At 38.1% G+C, this 21,734-nt stretch overlaps 1 protein-coding gene across 1 annotated transcript in view; it reads right to left on the bottom strand.

Moving 5' to 3' along the window:
* Positions 1–3,785: 3,785 nt before the first annotated feature.
* The window catches only part of LOC109037947 (homeotic protein ultrabithorax), a 272,996-nt gene continuing 255,047 nt past the window's right edge, over positions 3,786–21,734 (bottom strand). The window contains exon 2 of the mRNA XM_019052820.2: positions 3,786–9,858. Within this exon, the coding sequence (XP_018908365.1) occupies positions 9,578–9,858 (281 nt within the window). The 3' untranslated portion in view covers positions 3,786–9,577. The remainder of the gene's footprint in view (positions 9,859–21,734) is intronic.

The following is a 21,734-nucleotide window of genomic DNA, read 5'->3' on the forward strand; positions in this document are numbered from 1 at the left end:
GAAGGTCTTGTCCAAACAGGGATGGGTTTACGGAACTGAACTTTTGTTAAAGTTGACAGGGCTTTTACAAAAAATGTGCCCAACACGAGTAAACGCGTCTTATACACCCCTCCCCCACCGGTGCGTTCACTTGATGGTTTTTGTAGATCGTATTCAAAAGATCACACAGGTGAGATTATATTGATATCGATTGGTTCAATATGTAACCAAAGCCTCAAAAGTCAATTTACAAATCTAAGGTAACTGGTCTTATATGGTCGAATTTTTATTCTCTCGAGTACCAAATGGCAATGAAAAGTGAAATCGTTAGGAATTTTCTCATTTTCAGCTTTTCCAAATTAAATCCTAGCATTTTTTTTTTAAGGTTATTTTCTATTGTTTTGAACCAAACGATACATCGAACCACTGTCAAAGACGATCTATTGATGTTTCAAAGCAAATGAGAAGGGGGCAGAAAAATACAGGCGGCCCATGGGCGGCATGTAGGTAAATCCGGCCCTGTGCAACGTCCCTCATTTTTTGGGGGGATCTCAGAAACATATTACATTTTCTGGACAAAGATAATTTGAGGAAACCTTATTAGAACGAGCGAAGACCACAATAAGGAGGAATACAGCGGCCAAGCGGATAAGGGGCGAAATCAGTGGCGTGGCGTGAATTGCGATACATCGATTGTTATGCCATTTAAACCAATGAAAAAGGATCGATAAACAGAGTTTTCGCAGCGAACGCCTTAATAATCGATTTTTTACCACAGGTTTAAATGGCACAACAATCGATGTATCGCAATCACGCCACGCCACTGGGCGAAATGGTCATAGTGAGCACGCGAGCGTGACGCTTCAATGGAGCATCACAACATCTCCAGTTGATAGGATGTATCATGGTGAAATGCAAGCAGTTCTTTTAAGGTTGTATTTTTCTTATCTGAATGGCACAAAATCAACTTCAAAGGCAAACATCAAAGACCATTTTTGAAAGCATGCTACATTTTTCAGAGCTATAGTTGGTGGAAAATATTCAAAATGATGATGTGTTTTTGTAATCGTATTTAAATACGATAAAAATACTCAATTACCTCGATTGATTAGTGGGCATGCACTCATGGATCGCTCTTAAGGTTCGCGTGCATTTGAAACAAAGATAGGTATGAGATGAAAGGATACTTACTTGGCTTCAGTGACGACGCATGCTTTACAATATATCGATTGATCTGCCATTTGAACCTATGGAAAAGGATCGATAAACACGGAGTTCGCAACGAACACTTTAATAATCGATTCTTTACAATGGCTTCAAATAGAGAAATATGATCGATTATTCATGCCTCGCGCCGCTGCTCAGCTTCAAATAGCTGCTACGCTACTCTTTGTAATCTCCTTTCCTGAATTTTGAATCTGATTTCTGAATTTTAATTGATAACTAGCTTTTTTTGTCTTTTTTATATTTTTCTTCCTTTCCAATAGTTCTTCTTTTTTTTTGGGGGGGGGGGGGTGTCCCCAATATTTTCCTCTCCTTCCTGGTTTCACAACAGAATGTAAATTCTTACACAACGTATTCTACATGATCAAAATCGACAAATTGAAAAATGGATTCGGTCTGTTCTTCCTCAGTTTCTGACGGGGATCAGTTTAAGCTGAACAATGCGAAGGAGGCAGCAGACACAGCGCAGCCGATTCATCCCTTCAGATATTCACGGCAGGAGATCATTGAATTTCCGGGAATATCCCTCGGGATGACAACTCTGCGTCCGCGAACACCGAAGCCGGGAGTAGCTGGGGATTGTATTTCACCGATACATAAATTGAAAAGTTTAATATCTTAGCGGCGAGATAGGATCGAAACGCGAGCCCGATGGATAAATAAATTGTATCTCAGGTGAAGATAAGGCTGCAATTATTAAAAGATGGCTTTATATATATGTATTCGCGCCAAAGTTCGTAGACTTAATGAACCCCGGCTTCTTTTCAGAATGTGTTAATCTACTTCCTCCTCCGCGCTATCAGATTCTACATAATTTTCATCCCCATGGACTTCTTACACCTCGCTCGCTTTTCCTCTCTGTCCTCCTCTTTCGCAGCCTCCTCGGCTGCAGCCGAAAAAGTCAAGCATTTTTGGCCGACTTCCTTCACTTTTCCTCCTTTTATCATTTCCACTTTGCAATTTTTCTAACACATTAGGTATTTTGAGGCGTTGGATTCAGATGACATTTTTTGGCGACGGTGTTTCAGAATCTTCAGCGCTGATTTTTATTTTAGAAAGAAAACCATTGGGTGAATTTTCTTAAATTTTACCATTTCAGCACTGTAAAATCATAAAGAATATTCAGAAAAACTTGCAAAAAATAACATAAGTTTGCTTCAAGTATTTTAGATGAAACTTTAGCTGAGTATCTGAGACACTGTAGCCACGAATACCATTCCTGCATTCAGCGCTTCCGATCTGTCACAAACAAGCAGTACAATTGAGGGGCTTGCAGGACAAGTCGCATAAGTGCAGCTTTTGAAAAAAAATTGAGCCTTGTCCTCCGAGCCCTTCAATTTGGCATTTGCTCAAAACTTTAGAGAGAAAAAGTTTTCGCAACTTTTTAGATCGGAAACTCCACGTCTACTTTGACAGATGAACGTTTTGGTGATTTTCATTTAAGAAAAACAAGCAAGCTGTTTTGAGATTGTCACTTAAGCCAGAATATTCAACCAAAAATCCAAGAACGATCCTATGGAAAAACTGTATAGTGATCTTTAATCTGTGACTTTCACATTATCTAATGAAAATGGAGCCAACAACTCGGAATTGAAATACATGTTCACACAAGTGCTAACCTTTTATCAGGCAATTATTTTATGACAGAAACATTAAGGAGGGAAACAATCTGTATATTCAGATCACGCTCTTGCCATAATACGTCACCCCTCTGACGTAGGGGCGTAACTCAATTTTCACGGAAGCCCTATTTTACAAGTAAATTCATACTTTTTTTAGGCTCGGTTTCCAGCTTTTAACTGTTGTACTAAACCTTATGAAGCCAGCAATAACTGGTGACTCTGTTGAAAGAGGTCCGACAATCAGTTCTTTCAAAGTAAGGTAAGAAGAGTTCAGTTTTGGCGTGTTTTTTTTTTTTTTTTTTCTTTCTTTTTTTTCTTTTTTTTTTTTTTTTCTTCTGAGAAATTCACTTATTGTCAAATATCGGCATTAATCAAGTGTCTGACATAATTTGGATTTATTTAAGCAATCAGCTGAGCTTCATTTCGTGAGGCCTTGTTTCCTCTGAAGTCACATCCTGAGATGTGGGATCTACATAATATCTTGACCTATTTTGAGAATTTAGATTTTGATTTTAAAGAATATATCTTTAGTTAGGGCAAAAAACCCGTAACTAAATTTTTGACTAAATCGAAAAATTAGAGGAAGACCACGGTGCAGCTTCCTTTGTCTGCAACGTATTTTTTAAATTTAAAAACTCTTTATTATCTTGTACAGGATGGTATACATGCCATGACTAATTTCTTTAACACTCAATAATGCATTATTTTGTAAGTCCCAGGATATAAATAACTCGATTTTTCCAAAATCATTACTGCGTTTCTTAGACTCTTCTCTACAGATATATTCGCAAATATGTTATGTAATGAAGTTAAGTAAATAAAGATAATGGTATAATCAAGAATTTTTAATGTAGTTGGGTAAATGCTAGTTCATGCTGTCCAGTTCCTCGGAAAATTTTGAATTAAGTGCCATGTCAAACATGTATCACTCCAGTAGGATCATTAAAAACACAAAAAGAGTTCAGTTTGAGATACAAGTAACACATTTATTTGATAAAATATAACTCAACACTTTTGCTTTCGTTTCAAAATTGTATTATTTTAAAACATACAGAGAGATATTTGCATAAGATGAACAAAAGAAAGAAAATTATAAGCGATAAAATATATTACACTTTATAAAAATGTACAATATTTGTGAATTTCATTTAAAGATCGACTCACCCGACACATTTTCAATGTGAACTAGAATCGTATAATACATGATGAATCACTCATTTTTTTCAAAATTACAGTCAGTTAATATACATTGTGCAGTTATTCTTATCGATGGGTACTAAATTTTCTAGATGTACTACTCATCCTAAAGTGGTAACTAAGTCATGTTTCTGTCGTATTCCAGTAGAAAACTTCAACTTTTGTAGCTGTTTATCTTTCCTAGTTTGTACGTTTGTACTTTCTCTTTTTTTACCCTTTTGTTGAGGTCTAAACTTGTACATACCCGAATGACAATATAATTTCGGAAAACAAATTTAGTCTAATCACACCGAAATTTTTTTGGTTGACAGATGAGCGTTTGAGCTTACAGGTAGGTCGCTTACGTGAAATGTGAGTGCTTTCCTTTATTCTAAGTATCAATTTATTTTTTGGCAGAGTTATATTTATTTCAAATTGCATCAGTTGAAATTACCATTATTTTTTTCTGTAGGTAAAAATCGGTTTCGATTTAAATTAATTATCCGTTCCAAATAATTTGGAAAGTTCGTATACTTTTATTATTCATTGTACAGATCATTTTCTTATCACAACATAATGTGTACTGTTTTCAAACACGAAAAATAATAAAAACAATTATATAATACATTAAAAATAAATTAATACAAAATTAAAGTACAGGGGAAAACAAATCGCACAATATTATCACTTCAAAGCTTATGTGAAACATACGACGAAACATTGAAAACTTTTTAATTACAGGTTGCCAGCGTTATGTACAAAATTTTAAATAAAAAACTAATTAAATGAAATTGCAATCACATACTTCAGAAACATGTAGGTACTTACGTGAACATAAATTTTTTACTAGCTTGAAACTGACAAAACTGATTTGCGTCTTTTCAGTTCATCAGCTGAGTTATGCTTTGGATTATAAGTGACTTGTGCTTCCAAGCAATAAAGATGGATATTGTAAGCCCATAACGGTAAATTCTCTTTAAAAGATAATACTTTCATTTGCTGGGCTTACGGGGCTGGTTTTCTTGTGTATTTCGATCAATTGGGCGTATTTCTATCAAACAGAACTAAGTGCATTGAGACAGGAGTCTTGAGACCTATAAGAATGTATGCATGGCAGGGCTCACGTCGCAATAACATAGTTCCGTTTGGCAGAAATACGTCCAATTATGGTTCCATGAAGTTAAAAGCCATGAGATCAAAAGTTGCGATTCACCTCATAATCGGGTATCGCTGAAAATGTGGGAATGGCGATGTGCTTCTGCTTGCTTAATAATACTAAATTTTTCACTTAGCCTAGTACGTATAATGATACAAAGCACATTGCCAAATCCTGACGAGATTGGAAATTACATGCAAATTGGTTTACTTTGTGAATGAGTTTTGATGGCTCCACGGATGTTTGCTATTGCTTCCTTCATCGTAATTAATCCTTATTTTGATCATTTTCCTCACGAAATATCTAATAGTAATTGAAAATAGCAGATTAATATAAAAAACGAAAGGACGTTTACTCAGAGTAGCAACTATTACAGAAATAGCTCTGACTTTCGTAAAAAAAAAAAAAGCTCCCATATGACTTCCGGTAAAATCAAAACTTGACTTTTTCGGAGCAACTCTGGGCAAATATCTGAAGTAATTATTTAAAATTCTCAAATAAGCTTTTTTGTTGAGTCATTTTGCTGTTATTTATACTACTCGAGAAGGCAAAATTGATAAAAAATGAAATTCCTTCCTCGTTCGAAGACAAAATTGTAGCCAAAATTGCAATTTATAGGGAGAAAAATACTAAGCTTATTTTCAACACATAACTGAATGGAAGCTTGATTTTCATCGACATAGTTTTATTTTATTTACATACTGGATGACGCATTTTAAATCTGTCTAAAATACACTTGCAGATAGAAAAACACATTCTCTGCTTATTATATCTATCAGTATTGTATTTAAACTTTGGCATGATTTAACCTAATATTAAAATTACAGTTACAGTTGTATTTACACTTATCACAAGAAAAACGACACGAACAATAATGTCTTATCTCACTGATCTCATGCACTTGTTTTATTTTCTTAAACCGAGATGGATACGATTCCAGGATATTAAAATGTTGACGAGAATTTTAATTAAGTAGCATAAAAGTTGGCTTCGAAATACACCGCCAAAAAGAACTTCATAAAACAGTAGTTTGGCAGTTTACGAAACGGTAACTGGACGCTCATGACGAGATAACTCAGATCTCGAATATTTTCTTTTCTTTATCTGACTCCCTCTCTTTTTTTCGATTGAGATAATGGATAATTAAGTTATGATTTGCTTCATTGCTTTATTTGCTGATGAATAGTGGTGGCATGCTCAAAAAATGAGAGGACGATGGAGAAAAATTATTCTGATACTTCACTGACAGTAGGATACTCTGACTCGAAATTTTTACGGATTTATGCATTACCATATTTGGAGGCGACTGTGTAAAATTTATGAAATTATGCTCCACAACTTATTAACGAAAAATAAAGTAAGCAATTGGAATGTTTATGAGTAGAAAAAGAGGAAAATATTGGTCCTGCATACTCATAAAACTCTGAAAACGTTCAATATTTGGTTCGTGTAACCATTGGCCCTGAAATTAAGAAGCGTGTCATCTGACACAATTGCACATTTTGAGCAGAGCCAATGGTTAGTTGTAACCCTGTTAAGTAATGACTGATCGAGAATCATCATTCATAAAATGCAAGACATCTAATGGTCTTAACCATCATTTTTGACAACCCTTCAGCACATCCTTAACATTGGAAAATAAGAATTAAAGTGTGTCGTGTGAAAGATAGAAGTTTCCTCCTGTGGCAAAAACAAAATTTACTAGACGCAATGATGAAAGTGACTTAAAGTCACGTTTAGCTTCAATGAAAAGGACTCTTTCAAATCCTTAGCTTTTCTGTACTCATACCACACTGATGTTGCACAGTTATTATCAAGTTTTGCCTGAAATTTAAGAAAAAAATCAAAGGGAAAGAGAATTTCGTATACTTTAAAATATCAATTGATGAAGTTTCATGTACATATTTATTCTTCTTTGAAGGTATCATTTGTCAGTCAAAGTATAATCTTGGGAAATACCAACATAAAGTTACCAGGCCCCTCTGGTCAGAGCTTATAACTAAGAGTCGAAATAAATGTCTGGAACTTTTGGAATTTAAGAATGATCCCTGATTTGGGCACGAATGTTTGATTTTTTGAGAGAAAAAAGTGGAAGGTCATGCTTAAGTAATCAAAGAGCAATGTGTATGAATTTGACAAAAGAAATCAAATGTTTTAAGGTGGGGTCAAAACTACATCTGACGTTAAGTAATTAATTTTACGGGTTGACAATGAGTAATAGAACATCTGAAAAGTACGTATTAAGATTGTTATGATAAGGTGTTGCACAATTTCATCATATGGCTATATTACATATGATATCTGCTGATCAGCGCGTGTCCAAAATATTCACTGGAAAAATGCTTGGACCAAGGCTGATATGTCTTGAATCAGCCGCCGAGAGTTTTTTCATCTTGATTCAAGATGAATTCCTGTAGGATAAACACGGAATATGCTTGGGATAAGCAAAAAAGTTGCTTACACAACGCAACATTATGATTGATCCAAGAAAAAATATTTTGTGGTGGCAAAAAGATTTTGTTTCTTTTTTTCTTAGTGTTGTGCGCTAACACTTTGTATTAATTAAAACAATTTATCATACACACATGTATTTTAATTATCACTTGATGATAGCGTATTGAACATTTGGCACTCACTGATTAACATTCTAGGAGGAGATCATCACCTCAATTTAATCTCAAAAATCGTTTTCTTTGACAAATGTAACCTTTCACGTGGTCTGAAACCCAAAAAGAAGACGTTTCATGAGCAAACTGATCACTAAGATTAAGAGGCCCTTCTCTTGGAGATATTTTCTAAGGAAATCTTAAAAATATGCAGCATTAGGTTTAACTGTACGTATAGTAACCGAACGTGAGCATGCGTTAGTTTCTTTGGCACTCGATTGTATTTTCTAAAATATTCCTACCCGCTCCGATTCTACCTCAAAAAGGAGTATCATTATCTCAATTGAGTATAATATTTGACTCGTGAACGAATGCATATTCATGTTTAACTTTCAAAACGTACCTCGCAGCAGTATTTTGAAAGGTCGCAAATAAAGTCGAAACTCCTAGATCAAAAACTTCCGAGATTATAGGTGATTACCCTCAGACCGATCAGTCTGGTCTTCAATCAGTATGTATAAGGGCACTAATCAATCAAAGGTAATTGAGTATTCGGTCTCGCTCCGCAAAGATCAAAAGAACAATTAAAATTTGGGAAAGTCGATAAAAAATATTTTGAACATTCAAATACTGATATATATACGGTTACTTGAAAAGCGAGTTCTAGCAGGGAGCGCTTACTTTACAAGCACAGCAAAATAAAATAATATGAGAAGAAACATAAAATAAAAAGGACGATGCAAAAATGCAGGGAGTACATTACTTTCTCAGACAAACGCAGGAAAAGATAATTATTTTAAGGCTCAATCATTAGAGTCAATGCTGATTAAAAAGTCCAACAAATGTCTTTCTTTCTTTTTCAACAGTGCAAACATTTCAAAAACAAAAGTTTTGTGTTGATTTTTTCTTTATCATTAATATGTGACGGATCAAATAATTCATTTTTTGTTGTTTTTAATGATTGTATTTGTTTAAAAGTACTAAAAATTGCGCTCGATAAATATGGGGTCATGATATACAGCAAATTATAGTAACATACTCATTCCCTGGTGGGAAACTGACGACGAATTAAATAATTTTTAAATTTAAATAGACTCTACTCAACTGAGAGTTGAATCTCGGAAGCAATTACGTTGGGGCTCGGAGAAGATAAGGGTGGGAAAAAATGGAGAGATTTAAGGAAACAAAGATGCTGCTGATACAAATATTGCAAACGTATGTGTGGGAACATCTCCAGAGAAAAGAAGGGCCTTCTTACCTTAGTGAACAGTAAATCCATGGACGACGATGGTGATATCCGTGGAGATATTTCCTTATCATATCCGTTACAGGAAGATGCGTTGAACGACACATAACACTTCTCGTATTTATTACATTTAATAATTATAATAGATTCTAAACTTGAACAAAAAACAAAATTACGAAAAGAAAAATGAAAATAATAATAAAATAAAATAAATAAAAGTTAAAACAATAACAATGCGCGATTGACGAGCAAAAAATGAAAACTAAAGAAAACATCTCAAAGAAATTCACAATGACTTGATTCTTTTACGTAAAAAAATTAAAATTTTCAAATTATTTATATCAACTTTGAACACTTGTACAACACTTCTTTTCTCCTGCGTTTTCTTCGCTTCTTCTCGAAACGTGGAGCCAACATGACAGTCATTGATGTTCGAGGGGAAACTATGAACAAATAAATTAAGTAAATAATAAATAAATAAGAGCCTACTGTACAGACCTACTTGCTTGGCGCAAATGTGGTAAATTTAAAATTAATAGGATGGTAGGATGTGAGGGGAGCACAATTCTCAGTGATCACTTTGAACTGCGGCCAGGGCGGCTGCTTTCTGGGCTTGAGCCTGCTTTTCCTGCTCGTTGAGTTCCTTTATAGCTTGGATTTCCTTCTTCAGCTTCATCCGCCGGTTTTGGAACCATATTTTGATTTGCCTTTCCGTTAGACACAGTGCGTGGGCCATCTCTATTCGCCTTCGTCGTGTCAGGTAATGATTCGTGTGAAATTCCTTCTCCAGCTCCAGCGTTTGGTATCGGGTATACGTTTGTCGCCCTCTCCGCCGTAGCCCGTTTGCACCTGCAACACATCAACCAATTACCAATTAGCTACGAGTAGACATCAAAACAAAGGCAGGCTCAACATTGTTCATTCGACATTCATGGATAAAACTCATTTTATAAGAATGGATACTGGACAAGGTACGAATTTGAGCATTATGCTATCACTGAGAAAAAATAAATTCGGTCATATGAGCCATAGTCTGGTGTTTGATGTCATCCCAACTAATTCGGTTTGTCAAACCAGTCTTTCGGTTCGTCAAACCAAACTTAACCGGTAAAGTGAGCTGACGAACAAAGCTCGGTCATAATATGAGCCGAGCGTTCGGTTACACGAGGAAAAAATTCAGTTTGACAAACCGAATAGTTGAGAACACCAAACGTTCGGTACATATGACTGAACTTTTTTTTCAGTGATCAAATCAAAATTTCACGAAGAACGCGATTTGTGCAACAAAAATTACTGAAAGTAACGTATGAATAAGATATCAACTTTTTGCAACACATATATTTAGTTGTTACATTTTGTTTACACTTTTGAATAACTTGAAGTAGGAGAAGTACATTGCCGCAGTTTTATGATGCTTGATTGTGTGACATGCATTCTGAATAATCTAAAAAAAATTGTAGTTGCATCTTAAAACACGTACAAAATGACTCATTACAAATAAAACCAAACAATGTTTTTAGAGCAATCAAGCCCATAAATAATTGTCTATTTCATGGAACTTTTATTTGAATTTCAAAGACGCTATTTATTGAGCTTCCTTTTCCTTTTATTTTGTTGAATCCGATCCACAATATTGACAGGTACTCATTTAGTTAACATCAAATCAACTGTTTATTATTTAATCTATGAAAAAGGCCCAAAAATAGAGAAATAAAATCAAACTGCCTCCAAACCACCTTCTCTGACGTCTTATTAGCATACACTGATCGTGTTTTGCTGTTCTAATTTGAAGACGTTCGAATTTTACGACCATAGTGACAGGGGGCGTGAACGTTTCCAACACAGATCTACCTCATTTCATTTTGAGGGAGATTAGAAGATTTAATACCGGTGTCACGGATGATCGGCACCTAGATAAAGTGGAGAGAGGGAAACTAAAAAACCTGGTAAGCGCCATCAGGTGTTGCTGAGATTGTGCTGAATGCTCCTTTTCTTAACGAAATCTCATCGGTTTGAAAATAGCAATTATTTTCATTAAAATTTGACAAAGATTTAGAGAAAATTTCACGTTATAAATTCCATAAAGCAGGGGTAAGTAGGTTGTTATAAGGGGGAGAAACAACATGCCCAGTCTTAGCAACGCTTGATAACACTTGCTAGAATTTAAATTTCTGCTCTTTCAGTTATCAGGGAAGAAAAACAAGAAACACGCGCCACCTTAGATCCAGCTATCTATTCAAAATTAAACAGGGACATGGATCACGCATCCCCTTAAAGCAACCCCACGATAAAAATCATAAGGCTCGAGCTTTAAATTTCGCCTGCAAGGATAATTTTCCACGGGGGATGAACGGCGGCAGGATCGTGATTTTGATTGTAATGATCACAGTGGCGAGGCGTGAGTGATCGATTATCGATATTTCCCCATTTGAAGCTATGGTAAAGAATCGATTCTTTAGGTGTTCGTTGCGAACACCCTATTTATCGATCCTTGTTCGTAGGTTTAAATGGCAGATCAATCGATATATCGCAAAGCCCGCCTAAAAATCCTGAGATTTCTCTTCGGTTTTATTAAAAAAGGAAGAGGCTCGTGTTTGAGGGTGAGGGGTGGTCGGGCGAGGGTAGTTTCACGCCGGGGTTGAGGGCGGGGGGAGGCAAATTGATGTGACCGAGATTGGCTGTAGGACGTATGAAACGGGCTGGAAAAACCGTTTAAACCTTTTAAGGGTATTATCTCCAACGTATGATCTTCATCTTTCTATATTTCTTCTGGCTCCTCCCGCCCTTGCGGGTCCCTACATCCCGGCCAGTGGCGTGGCGTGAATTGCGATTCATCGATTGTCATGCCATTTAAACCTATGGTAAAGAATCGATTATTAAGGTGTTCGCTGCGAACACCATGTTTATCGATCCTTTTCCACAGGTTTAAATGGCATAACAATCGATCTATCGCAATTCACGCCACGCCACTGATCCCGGCTTCCGGATTTTTTACACTTGCGATTGTGGGGGAATAACTAGCCAATTCAGTTGTGTCTGAGAGTGACTTCGAAAATGTTAAAAAATATCTTGAAATGAACCAAAATCAGGTCTTTACTCCCATACTAATGTAAAACACAGTGTGAACATTCGAGAGTTGCCAAAATCCTCCGATGATATGTTTATTTTTGAACGGAGTTACGATTATTTGGACGTATTTCTGCTGAACGGAACTATAGACAAGTGGAAAAGATGCAGTGCGCGCTAGGAAACTGGATATGAAATGACGTAAAAGTGGTAGTGATTCCCTTTGGGAAAATGGAAAGGCAGGATATTCCTTTCTATCAAACGAAAATAAGCGCCAACTGCGTGTGACACTCATGAGCCGTTGACATGACAAAAGAGCCGTTGTGTATAGGGCTCATGAGTTACAGACCGCGTTGCCAGGCGTTGTCGCCGATGACGTCACCGACGCTTTACGACTCCTATTCATTCTTATGGTCCTCGACTAACAAGCACACCCCTTCTTTCCCGCCTGTCTCTGGTTCCGTTCAGCATAAATACGTCCATTTCTAATTGGAATTTTTAGGTAATTTAGACCTCACTGCGGACAAGTTGTTTTAAAAAAATTCGAAGAAAAATAGGTATTCAGGGATCTCCTCGAAATTCATATTCTAACAAAAGAATTTTGGCAACGTCTTACACCTCATACGGCGTTCATCCTCAGATAGGAAGTATGATACAATATACTTTTCATTTTTTATACCTAAGTTTTTTTATAAAATAAAAAAATCCACTCCAAATTCTATATAACCGGCGGCTTATCCTTTAATATTACGAATGATTTGGCAACTTCTCAATCCCAGTGTTAAACTTACGTGCGATTAATAAATCCCTTTAATTAGAACCCAATTATTTTAGAAAAGTCCATCTTCCGTGAGAATCGATCGGGACGTGACGAAGAAAAGCGGAAAGTCGTCACATCATCCCCGAAATGCTTGGATTTCGCGGGATATTCTGCTGGAAAATCTGGAACTAACCGCGGCAACGTTGCACGGAGGGTCCAGAGCATGGTGAACCAGCTCATGACGTGACGAGCAGTCATGGCGCCCTACGTTGTCAAATTTAACCGGGGATTAACATGTCTCACAGGGAAATGTTGAAAATTGGAGGGATTCTGTAGGCGATATGACAGCGGGATTGGAGCCGGACATTGGAAAGCGTGACGCCCTTACGGGAGTCTTGAAGGTATCGATCGATTGGAAACATTGATCCGTCACGTGACTAGGCAATCGTGTAGGGAGGATTACAGGTCGAGACTGCAGGAGGACAAACGCATATTTTGATACCCGCAGTAATTCGTTGTTTCTCGGACGAAGGAACGTAACTCCACTCAGGATACCAGAACTGAATCCAAAAAATCATTTTTACAAGAATGTTCCAGTGAAATTTTTCCCCGAGAAATTTCCGGATTTTTTTTTTTTTTTTTTTTTTTTTTTTTTTTTTTTTTTTTTTTTTTTGCATGAGATCAGAGGAAAAATCAGTAATATTTTCGGATAAAAATTCCCGAGATTCTCCTAGCACAGATGCAATTTGCTGAGGAAAATTTGGCAACATTGAAATGTAGTTACGTCTTTCCGAGAGGTATAGGAAAATGCCGAATTTAAAGCTCTATTATTTTTTTCACGTGGAACGAAAGGAAAGTACACAAAAGTTATTTTCTTTTTACAATACGCAAATTATTTTTATACTTGACGGAATTTAAGAAAACGTTAATTAGGGTGAGGTTCTTGAATTTTACCAGGTCACACGTCACAAAACACATTTTGGTCTTAATCCGATACCTTGGATGCGACTTCATCAATACCGAAGTGACTAAAATTGCATATCAAGATTCTGAAGGCGAACAATGCTTATTGCCACGAAGCAGTAGCCATAGATCTTGTTTTCAGTATACAATTTCACCAGATAGCTCAAATATTATTGACACCAATACAAATACACATACTTTTATGGTGAATGCAGTAGGATAAAGAACTCTAGACATCGCTTGCTCCTCATACGAGTGATGCGTAATGAATATCAGTCGGAGGCTTGTGTTATAGTGGTTGTTGCAATGGCCGCACGATCAGGAGTTCCAGGTTTAATTTCTGGTCAGGCGTCCTGAGGTTAATGATTACAAACAAGGATCACCAGGGACGGGATGTAAAAGAGAAGATGCGGTTTTTTCGCAGCATGGCTGCCTAAAGTGCGCTGTAAGAGATAAAAACGCTATAAAGTCCTATTGGTTGAAGTTGCAAAAAATGTGTGTACAAATTCAGAATTGGGGCGCCTTCAATTTGAGTGATACTTCTAGCTTTGTCGGAGAGTTAGTTAGTTGCGTGACCTAACTTAACCCAAGCTGACTCGGTTGCGATCGGTTCCCGATCTTTGGGACCGATCAGAATAATGAAATTCAGGCATATTTAATTGTTGTAAAGGCAAGATTTGTCCCGACATTCCGGAATTACTTTTTACGTATTCTTTAATTACAAGGAAACTCGTCAAATTTTCTTCGCAATGTCACATAAAGTTCCTGAAATTTTCAAGGAAAATTATCCATAACTTTTCTTGAAAGTAAACATTTTACCGGAGGAAATTTGGCAACTCTCGAATGTTCATACGGCGTTCTTCCTTAGCACGGCAGCATAGACCAATTCCTCCACGCGTGCGCATAGTTCGTGCTCAAACTCAATTTCCCTGCAGCATATCACCAGATGTATGGATACCACTATTACTGCCCTTGGGAGCGCGTTTTGCCTATATTCTCAAGTGAAGGCGAATTTGTTTACGGGTTTATGTGTGCTCATGTACGTATCTCAGCTTCTGTTCAATCGATGTTTGTTAAACTTGTTTTCAGGGGATAGTTTTCAGCGGAAAATTTCACTCAAAATTTCACTTTCTCGGAAACTCTATAGAAATCGGAAGAAATATGGCAACATCAAATAATCCATAAGTGGTTGTTAACCATACTGGTATACGTTGGTACCATACTACCATACTTTGGTGCTATAAAGTACCAAAAAAGATGAAGAGGCTAGAAAGTTCTATTGTTTAAAGTTGTAGAAGTAGTCCGCGCAAAATCAGGACTGGGGCGCCTTCAATCCGAGTGATACTTCCACCTTCGCTGCAGAGTTAGTTTAGTTGCGTGACCTAACTTAACCCAAGCTGACTCGGTTGCGATCGGTTCCCGAGCTTTGTGACCGATCAGAATAATGAAATTCAGGCATATTTAATTGATGTAAAGGAAAGATTTGTTCCCACATTCCGGATTTCCGGTGTATCTTTAATTACAAGGAAACTCGTCAACTTGTTTTTCTCAAAATTCGCTTTGAATTTTTGTCACTTTGTAGGTCGCAAAGGGAAATGCTATCTCAGCTTCTGTTCGCTCGATTTTCGTGAAAATCAGTAACAGGGGGTATTTTTTGACGAGAAACTAGAATTTTTGGTCAAATTTTCAAAATTTAAGATTACGGATGTGGCCTGAAATGTCATACCGCCTTTTCTAAAATTATCTATCTTTGTTATCAAGATATGCATGTATTTTTTATTAATTTTCAAAACACCCTCAATTTTTCATTTTCAATTTACCCTCGGCTGACGTAGACCCTAAAATGAACGCGCTCTTCAACACTGATGTTCTGTTCTTTTTCATGCACTCCCAGAAGCAGTTTTCAGAAGCACATACTTTAATAGTAAACTCCAACTACTCGAAACAAATTCCAGAATGTTTAATAATAATCTTTTACATTATCGAATTGTTATTCTGGCACCAAAGAATATCAAACTGGGTCATTTGCTCTAATCTGCCCCCAGTTTCGCTGGTGGTCGCACAACGCCTCCAACTTCCATCTCCAAATGAACAAATTTACGCACTCAGCTAGGTAATTTACTTCATATTTGCTTTTTAACGCGATTATCGAGCTCGTTTTTAACACTCGACGCCTGCCAGGACTGACCACACGCACCGGTTCTCCAGCGTTGATTGACTCCGACCGAACGGCGAAAATTCCGCTCACAGTGGGTATTCTCACAGGTGTTTTGAAATGAAACGGCACTAGATAAACGCGATAAACGCGCAGGTACAAGCATAACGATGTCATCGCGATGTTGCAACTTCTTCCGGCTATCATTGACAAGACAGTTTAATAATTAGCAATTTATCACAATTATTTCATTCATTCCATTCCGCGTCGTAATTAAAACATCAAGCGGCGTCCCTCTCTAATTACATCCCCGCCGGTTTTTTCCCTTTGCGCGACCGATCGGGCGTCTCTCTCTCGCCGGCCGGCCCGGATCTCGCTGTCTCACTCTCTCGATCATAATACGTCTCTTTATTCACCTCACACTTTAATTATGTTTGTTTCTTCCCTTATTCCCAGCGCAGTTGCACTTGAGACACGGATCAACATCATCGCTGACAGCTGCTCTGCATAAACCCTTGTTGTCATGTCATGGATCTCCGTTTTTCTCACACTTTAAATCTGTCGAGCGGGGACGCGGACGGGGCCCCCGGAAATGGAGTTCCTTACGATTCAATTTGGTTTAAAACTACAAGAGGATCTGATGTTGCTCTGTATTGCCCGGGGTCAGTTCACTGAAAGAGTTTGAGGGATTTTAGTTACTTTTAAGGGTATTCTTATGTATTCTTTCACTGGAAAAAAAAACAAATTGGATCTAGAGTCCAGACTCTTAAAAACATCGACAAGAAAAAATAATCTTGATTCAATCAGCTTTCAGCTTAAATCAAGAACCAAGCCTCTTAATTTGAGCGGATTTCCTTTTGATTTAAGCTTAAATCTGATTGAATCAAGAGTCCTTTTTCTTGTCAATGTTTTCAAGAGTCTGGACTCTAGATCCGGTGTGTTTTTTTTTCCAGTGTTGGGTCATCTACAACGCGTTTGTGCGCTTGACAACTTATTATTATATTCAACTTATTATATATAACTTAACTCTTACATCACCGGTAGCTTTCTTTGCACATTGGAGAATTTGCACACAAATGTTTTATCGCTTCATCTGATAGTGATTAAAGAGCTGATTCTGCAGTATTTTTTATGATTTTTTCCGATATCAGAAAGAATATAAAAATAGCTTTAAAAGTGAGAAAAGAGACGGATCCTGTGCTGGAATAATCCTCTGTGAGACTTTCCGGTTTTGATGCGTGTACGAAACGCTTTGGTTCGTTGATGAAATGACATATTTAATCTGGAACGTCTGGTGCGTGGTAACTCACATAATTCGCCTTCAAATTTTGAGGATACTATTATGAGTACACGGGAGTTGACTGAATCACAAATTATTCGATTTCTTCCGTTTTGACTGTGTAATAAGAACATAATTAATGCACCCGATGGTCTAAGTGACCGTGAATTCTCGATTCACGAAGCGTATTGGTTGTAAACTTCACATACTGGTGCACTAAACTAAAATGTTCATATTAGAATCCGCGCCAACTAAGTATACGCGTTTTAGACTCCGACTGAAGATCTGCCATCTTGAATTCTTGATTCGTGCATTTACTTTCCATGCGAAAATGACGTCATACGATCTTCTGTCGCAGTTTCAAAATGCATGGACCAAGTTGGCGCAAAAAGTAATATAATTTTATAAGGTTGAAAACAAATTTTGCGCAATCGTCATTAGTAAAATATTAAATTGCCCAATTGATTTTGACAATAGCTGATGTGACTTGGCCCCATCTTGCTGAACGTGGACCGGCTGTGCATTATCCAAAATGCACTCCAAAATGCCTCGAAGATAAAAAATGTCCTTGCATAAAGCTGATCCTGCGACGGGAGGACGGCAACGCGGCTGCTCAGGACGATAAAATTAGAGTCGGTCTTCTCGGAGAGAGGAAAGTGCGGTTGCTTTTCATTTAATATTATCTTTGTCACGTTCGCCGATATTATACCTGTCGTTCGGCTGCGAGCGCGAACGCGGACGCGCGCCAGCCATTCCCCGCGCACTCCGCCCCCAACCCCCCTCCCGTGGGGCACGGCGCGGCGCGACGCGGCAGTTCGCGGTGGAACGCGACGACGCAACGCGTAGACACGGCCGGGTAGGGGACCCCCCCCCCCCCCCCCCCCCGCTCGGCGCAAATCAAGGAAAGAAAAACGGCCGACGGAGCCGGAGCTGTAAACCGTGAGTTTATTCCGGATCGACTTGCGAGCTTCCGAAGATTATTCACTGCCGTTGAGTAAACAGTCGAGCTGACGAGCTATGAGTGAGATTATGGGGTTGGTTTTAGTTTTATTGAGTATTGCAAATTTACTGTGGGATTTTAATGTATATTTTGGGGAGTAGTCCCAAAATTATATACATTTCAATCGGAGTGACAGAATAATATTTTGATTCAAAAGAAGTTTGCGCCAGTAATGATAGAGCGCTGAATGAATTAGCGATACCACTATACGTGCGTTCAGGAGCTCGGGTTGCCTACCTTGTGAAATGAAGGCAAAATTGCTTTCAAAATCAAAATAACGTAAAGAGCCTCTAAAGTTCCGTAACTTTAACTAACAATTCTTGATTTAGGCGTCAAACAACTCTTGTTTGTCGTTACGCCTACTTTTCCGCGCAGCGTTAAGGTCTCTGAAGTGATATGGCTGCATTTTGCAGTCTTTACATCTTAAATTTAAGTATTATCAGGATCCAAAGTAATTTTTAAAAATGACCCCTTCTTGTTATTTTTGATCTCCTATTTTTTGTACGATTTTTGTTGCACGATCGTCATTTAGAGAGTTGTTTTTTTCATCTTCAGGTCCTTTGTTTCTTTTTAATCACTTCTCATCAAGTTGACTTGTGTTTGAGCTTCATTCCTAGTTTCTTGAGCCGCGATGAGGTCTATTGAAAGCTGTGTTGAAAAAATTAAAGAATTCATTGTCTTCTTTCGACAAACCTTATTGCGACTCAAAAAACTATAGGAATGAAGCTTAAAAGCATGAAAATTTGACTATGAGTGATTAAAAAGAAACAAAGGACCTGAAGAAGGGGAAAGTAACTTTCGAAATGGACATCGTCCAATGTAAATAGTACAACGACTAAGAGATCAGGAAGAACGAGAAGGTAACATTTCCGAAAAATTTTTAAAATATTCTGCATGAGGTGAATCTTGCCATTTATTTTTGAAGATTTTACTGTGTCAAAAGCAACCCTCACATTAGCTGCACAATGAAAAGTTGAGAATAAGCCTGTTATTAGCTGAATCAACATTGAAAGCCCCAACAGGGACCTAAAATTCCAAAAATAGGAGATATTAGAAGGTGAACATAGATTTACGGAGAAACTTATAGTTACATATTTAAATTTTCATTCGCAAAGGACCTCTAAATTTTTTAATAATTTTATAAATAATTACCGAACAAAGCAGAAGATAAAAAATAAGAAAAAATGAAAATATATTAAAAGGAAACAGCAAAAAAAAGACTCCTCTTCTTCCCTCTTTCCTAAAAAAAAAGGATATAAAAAATGAATCCTTTTCGTGGCAAATGGTACCCAGATGATTGTGAAAACCTTGGTACGCGGGTTCCCCGCGAGGGTGCGCCACGTTGTCGAAACCGGCCGGGAAGGAGTGACCTAAAGCGGAGCAGTAACCTTCATCTCGGGCACGGATGGTCCATGCTGGATGCTGGAAGTTGGAACTAACCAGACCAGTTTCCACGGCGACGCTCCTTTCGGCCCGCGCCCATCCAGCATCCACTGCCTCGAGAATCCTCCTCGTCTGGATCCAGGGCCCACCCCCTTTTCTCCCTCCCTCTCTCCCGCCATCTCCGCGTCTTTCTCCTTCTTCCCACGGTTGCCGTTTCGTCGTGGTTTTTTATCATTTCTATCTTCGTGCTTGAGATATTATGTAAGGCTCTAGGTTAATGTCCCTGTTTTCATCGACCTTCGTCCGGAAGATCTGTCTCATTCTGCCGCACGAAGGAAAAACACCGTATAAGCCATAAGACGTTACCAAATTTCCTCTGCTAACGTACGAATTTTCAGGGAAATCTAGGAAAATAGCCTCTCAAATTTTTCAGAGGATTTTAATCACGATCAAATCTATTTTATTTAAAAATTGTAGGAGAAATTATTCAAAGCTCTTCTTAAAAATACAAATTTAAGGGAATAAATTTGGCGACCCTCAAATGTTCTTGCGGCGTTTTTCCTCAGCACAGCAGCATTCAAGAGCAACATATTTTTGAGACCCTCCACTATTAAATCCTTTGGTGTGAAAGTTTTATCTCGAGACCAGTGCTACTTCTCACCTAATTATGTTACCTGTATGTACGTATATGCTGTTGTTGTCTTACATTGCACGCGGGAAACAAGGGTCAGTTTGACAAATTAGTTTGTAAACTGTTCAAATTTACATTCATCTGCCAATATACATCCAGAAAATGCTCAGCAAGCTGCATATATATCATCATCAAAAAAAATATGGCACTGAGCCCCAACGTTGACTTTACCTTACCCTAGCTTTCTAGTACCAAGATTACGGTTACACGGAAGCAAAAAGCACGGCAAATATAGAGCGTTCAAAGAGCTATTTGTCTCTGAAAAAAGATCAGAAAAAAAAGCAGCCCTCTTTTTTCAGTTTAACATACCTCACAATTTGGAGCACTTTGAAATACATTTTAACTACCTAAAGGTGACTCCTTGGGTGATAACTTGTGATAATTTTGATGAGACGTTTTTACTTACGAAAATGACCTGTAGCTCTTACAGTATAGAAATTACGAATTTCTCACCTGCAACACACAAAGCGAACCAGAATTAGTATTATGAAGAAATAAAGGATAATATAGGTTGTGCACCAAACATGACATGTAAAAATAAGGTAAGTTTATCCAAAGAGTGACGTTTTATCTAACACTCAACTCCATTTTGACTAATTTTCTCTCTTCATATTATAGCATGGTGCTTTAATTTCTACTCCGTCAAATTGTCCACTAGACGTATATGAATCAAAGAGAAACTATAGCCATTCTAGTGGCGATTCTTGATCGTTGACACACTGTCTTTGCTCCATTCAACTGTACGTAAAATCATCGATTCTTGAAAAGGTAGTTTGGCTCACCTAAATCGATATTTCCGATGGATTTAAATGGAGGAATAATACTGTATTGCCAACTAACAAAATCGCTACTGATCATTCCAATGAACCCTGAGATCCGTAAGCATACATGCATGACATGATTCATGGCAAAATGGATATAGTTCTTTGTGATTTAAAATCGTCCCATTATAATTAAGACGGCGAATTTTTTGAGCGGCAACAGGGTCCTCCCGCGGTGTTGCGGCCCTCTCTCGCGGTTCGCATTCCTCCCGCCCGGGCCGGGCGCGGTGTTGATTGGCCGGAGCCGCTTCCCGCGCTCCGCTCCGGAGCGGAGCGAGGCCCCGCCGCGCCGTCAAATCGACAGCTGACGCCGACGCCGCATCGGCCTGGGATTCCAGATTCGCATGCAAAAACCTCGCTCCTAATTGGTCCTGCCTCCTCCCCCCTCCCTCCCCCTCGGCGGGTCCTCGCCCTCGCCGCGGCTCTCGGTCCCCCACCCCCCCCCACGCACACACCGAATCCGCGATCGCCAAAATAATGGACTAAGCTCCCTCATTCTCTTGGGATTTTTTAGATTTTGCGAGAATGTAGTATCGGTGGATGATCGGATTTTAAACTTGGTCCGATGAACTCAGATCGTAGGGGTCTAAACATATGTTGGATGAGA

This window comes from Bemisia tabaci, chromosome 8 (genome assembly GCF_918797505.1).
Source record: "Bemisia tabaci chromosome 8, PGI_BMITA_v3".
Classification (NCBI taxonomy): Eukaryota; Metazoa; Arthropoda; class Insecta; order Hemiptera; family Aleyrodidae; genus Bemisia; species Bemisia tabaci.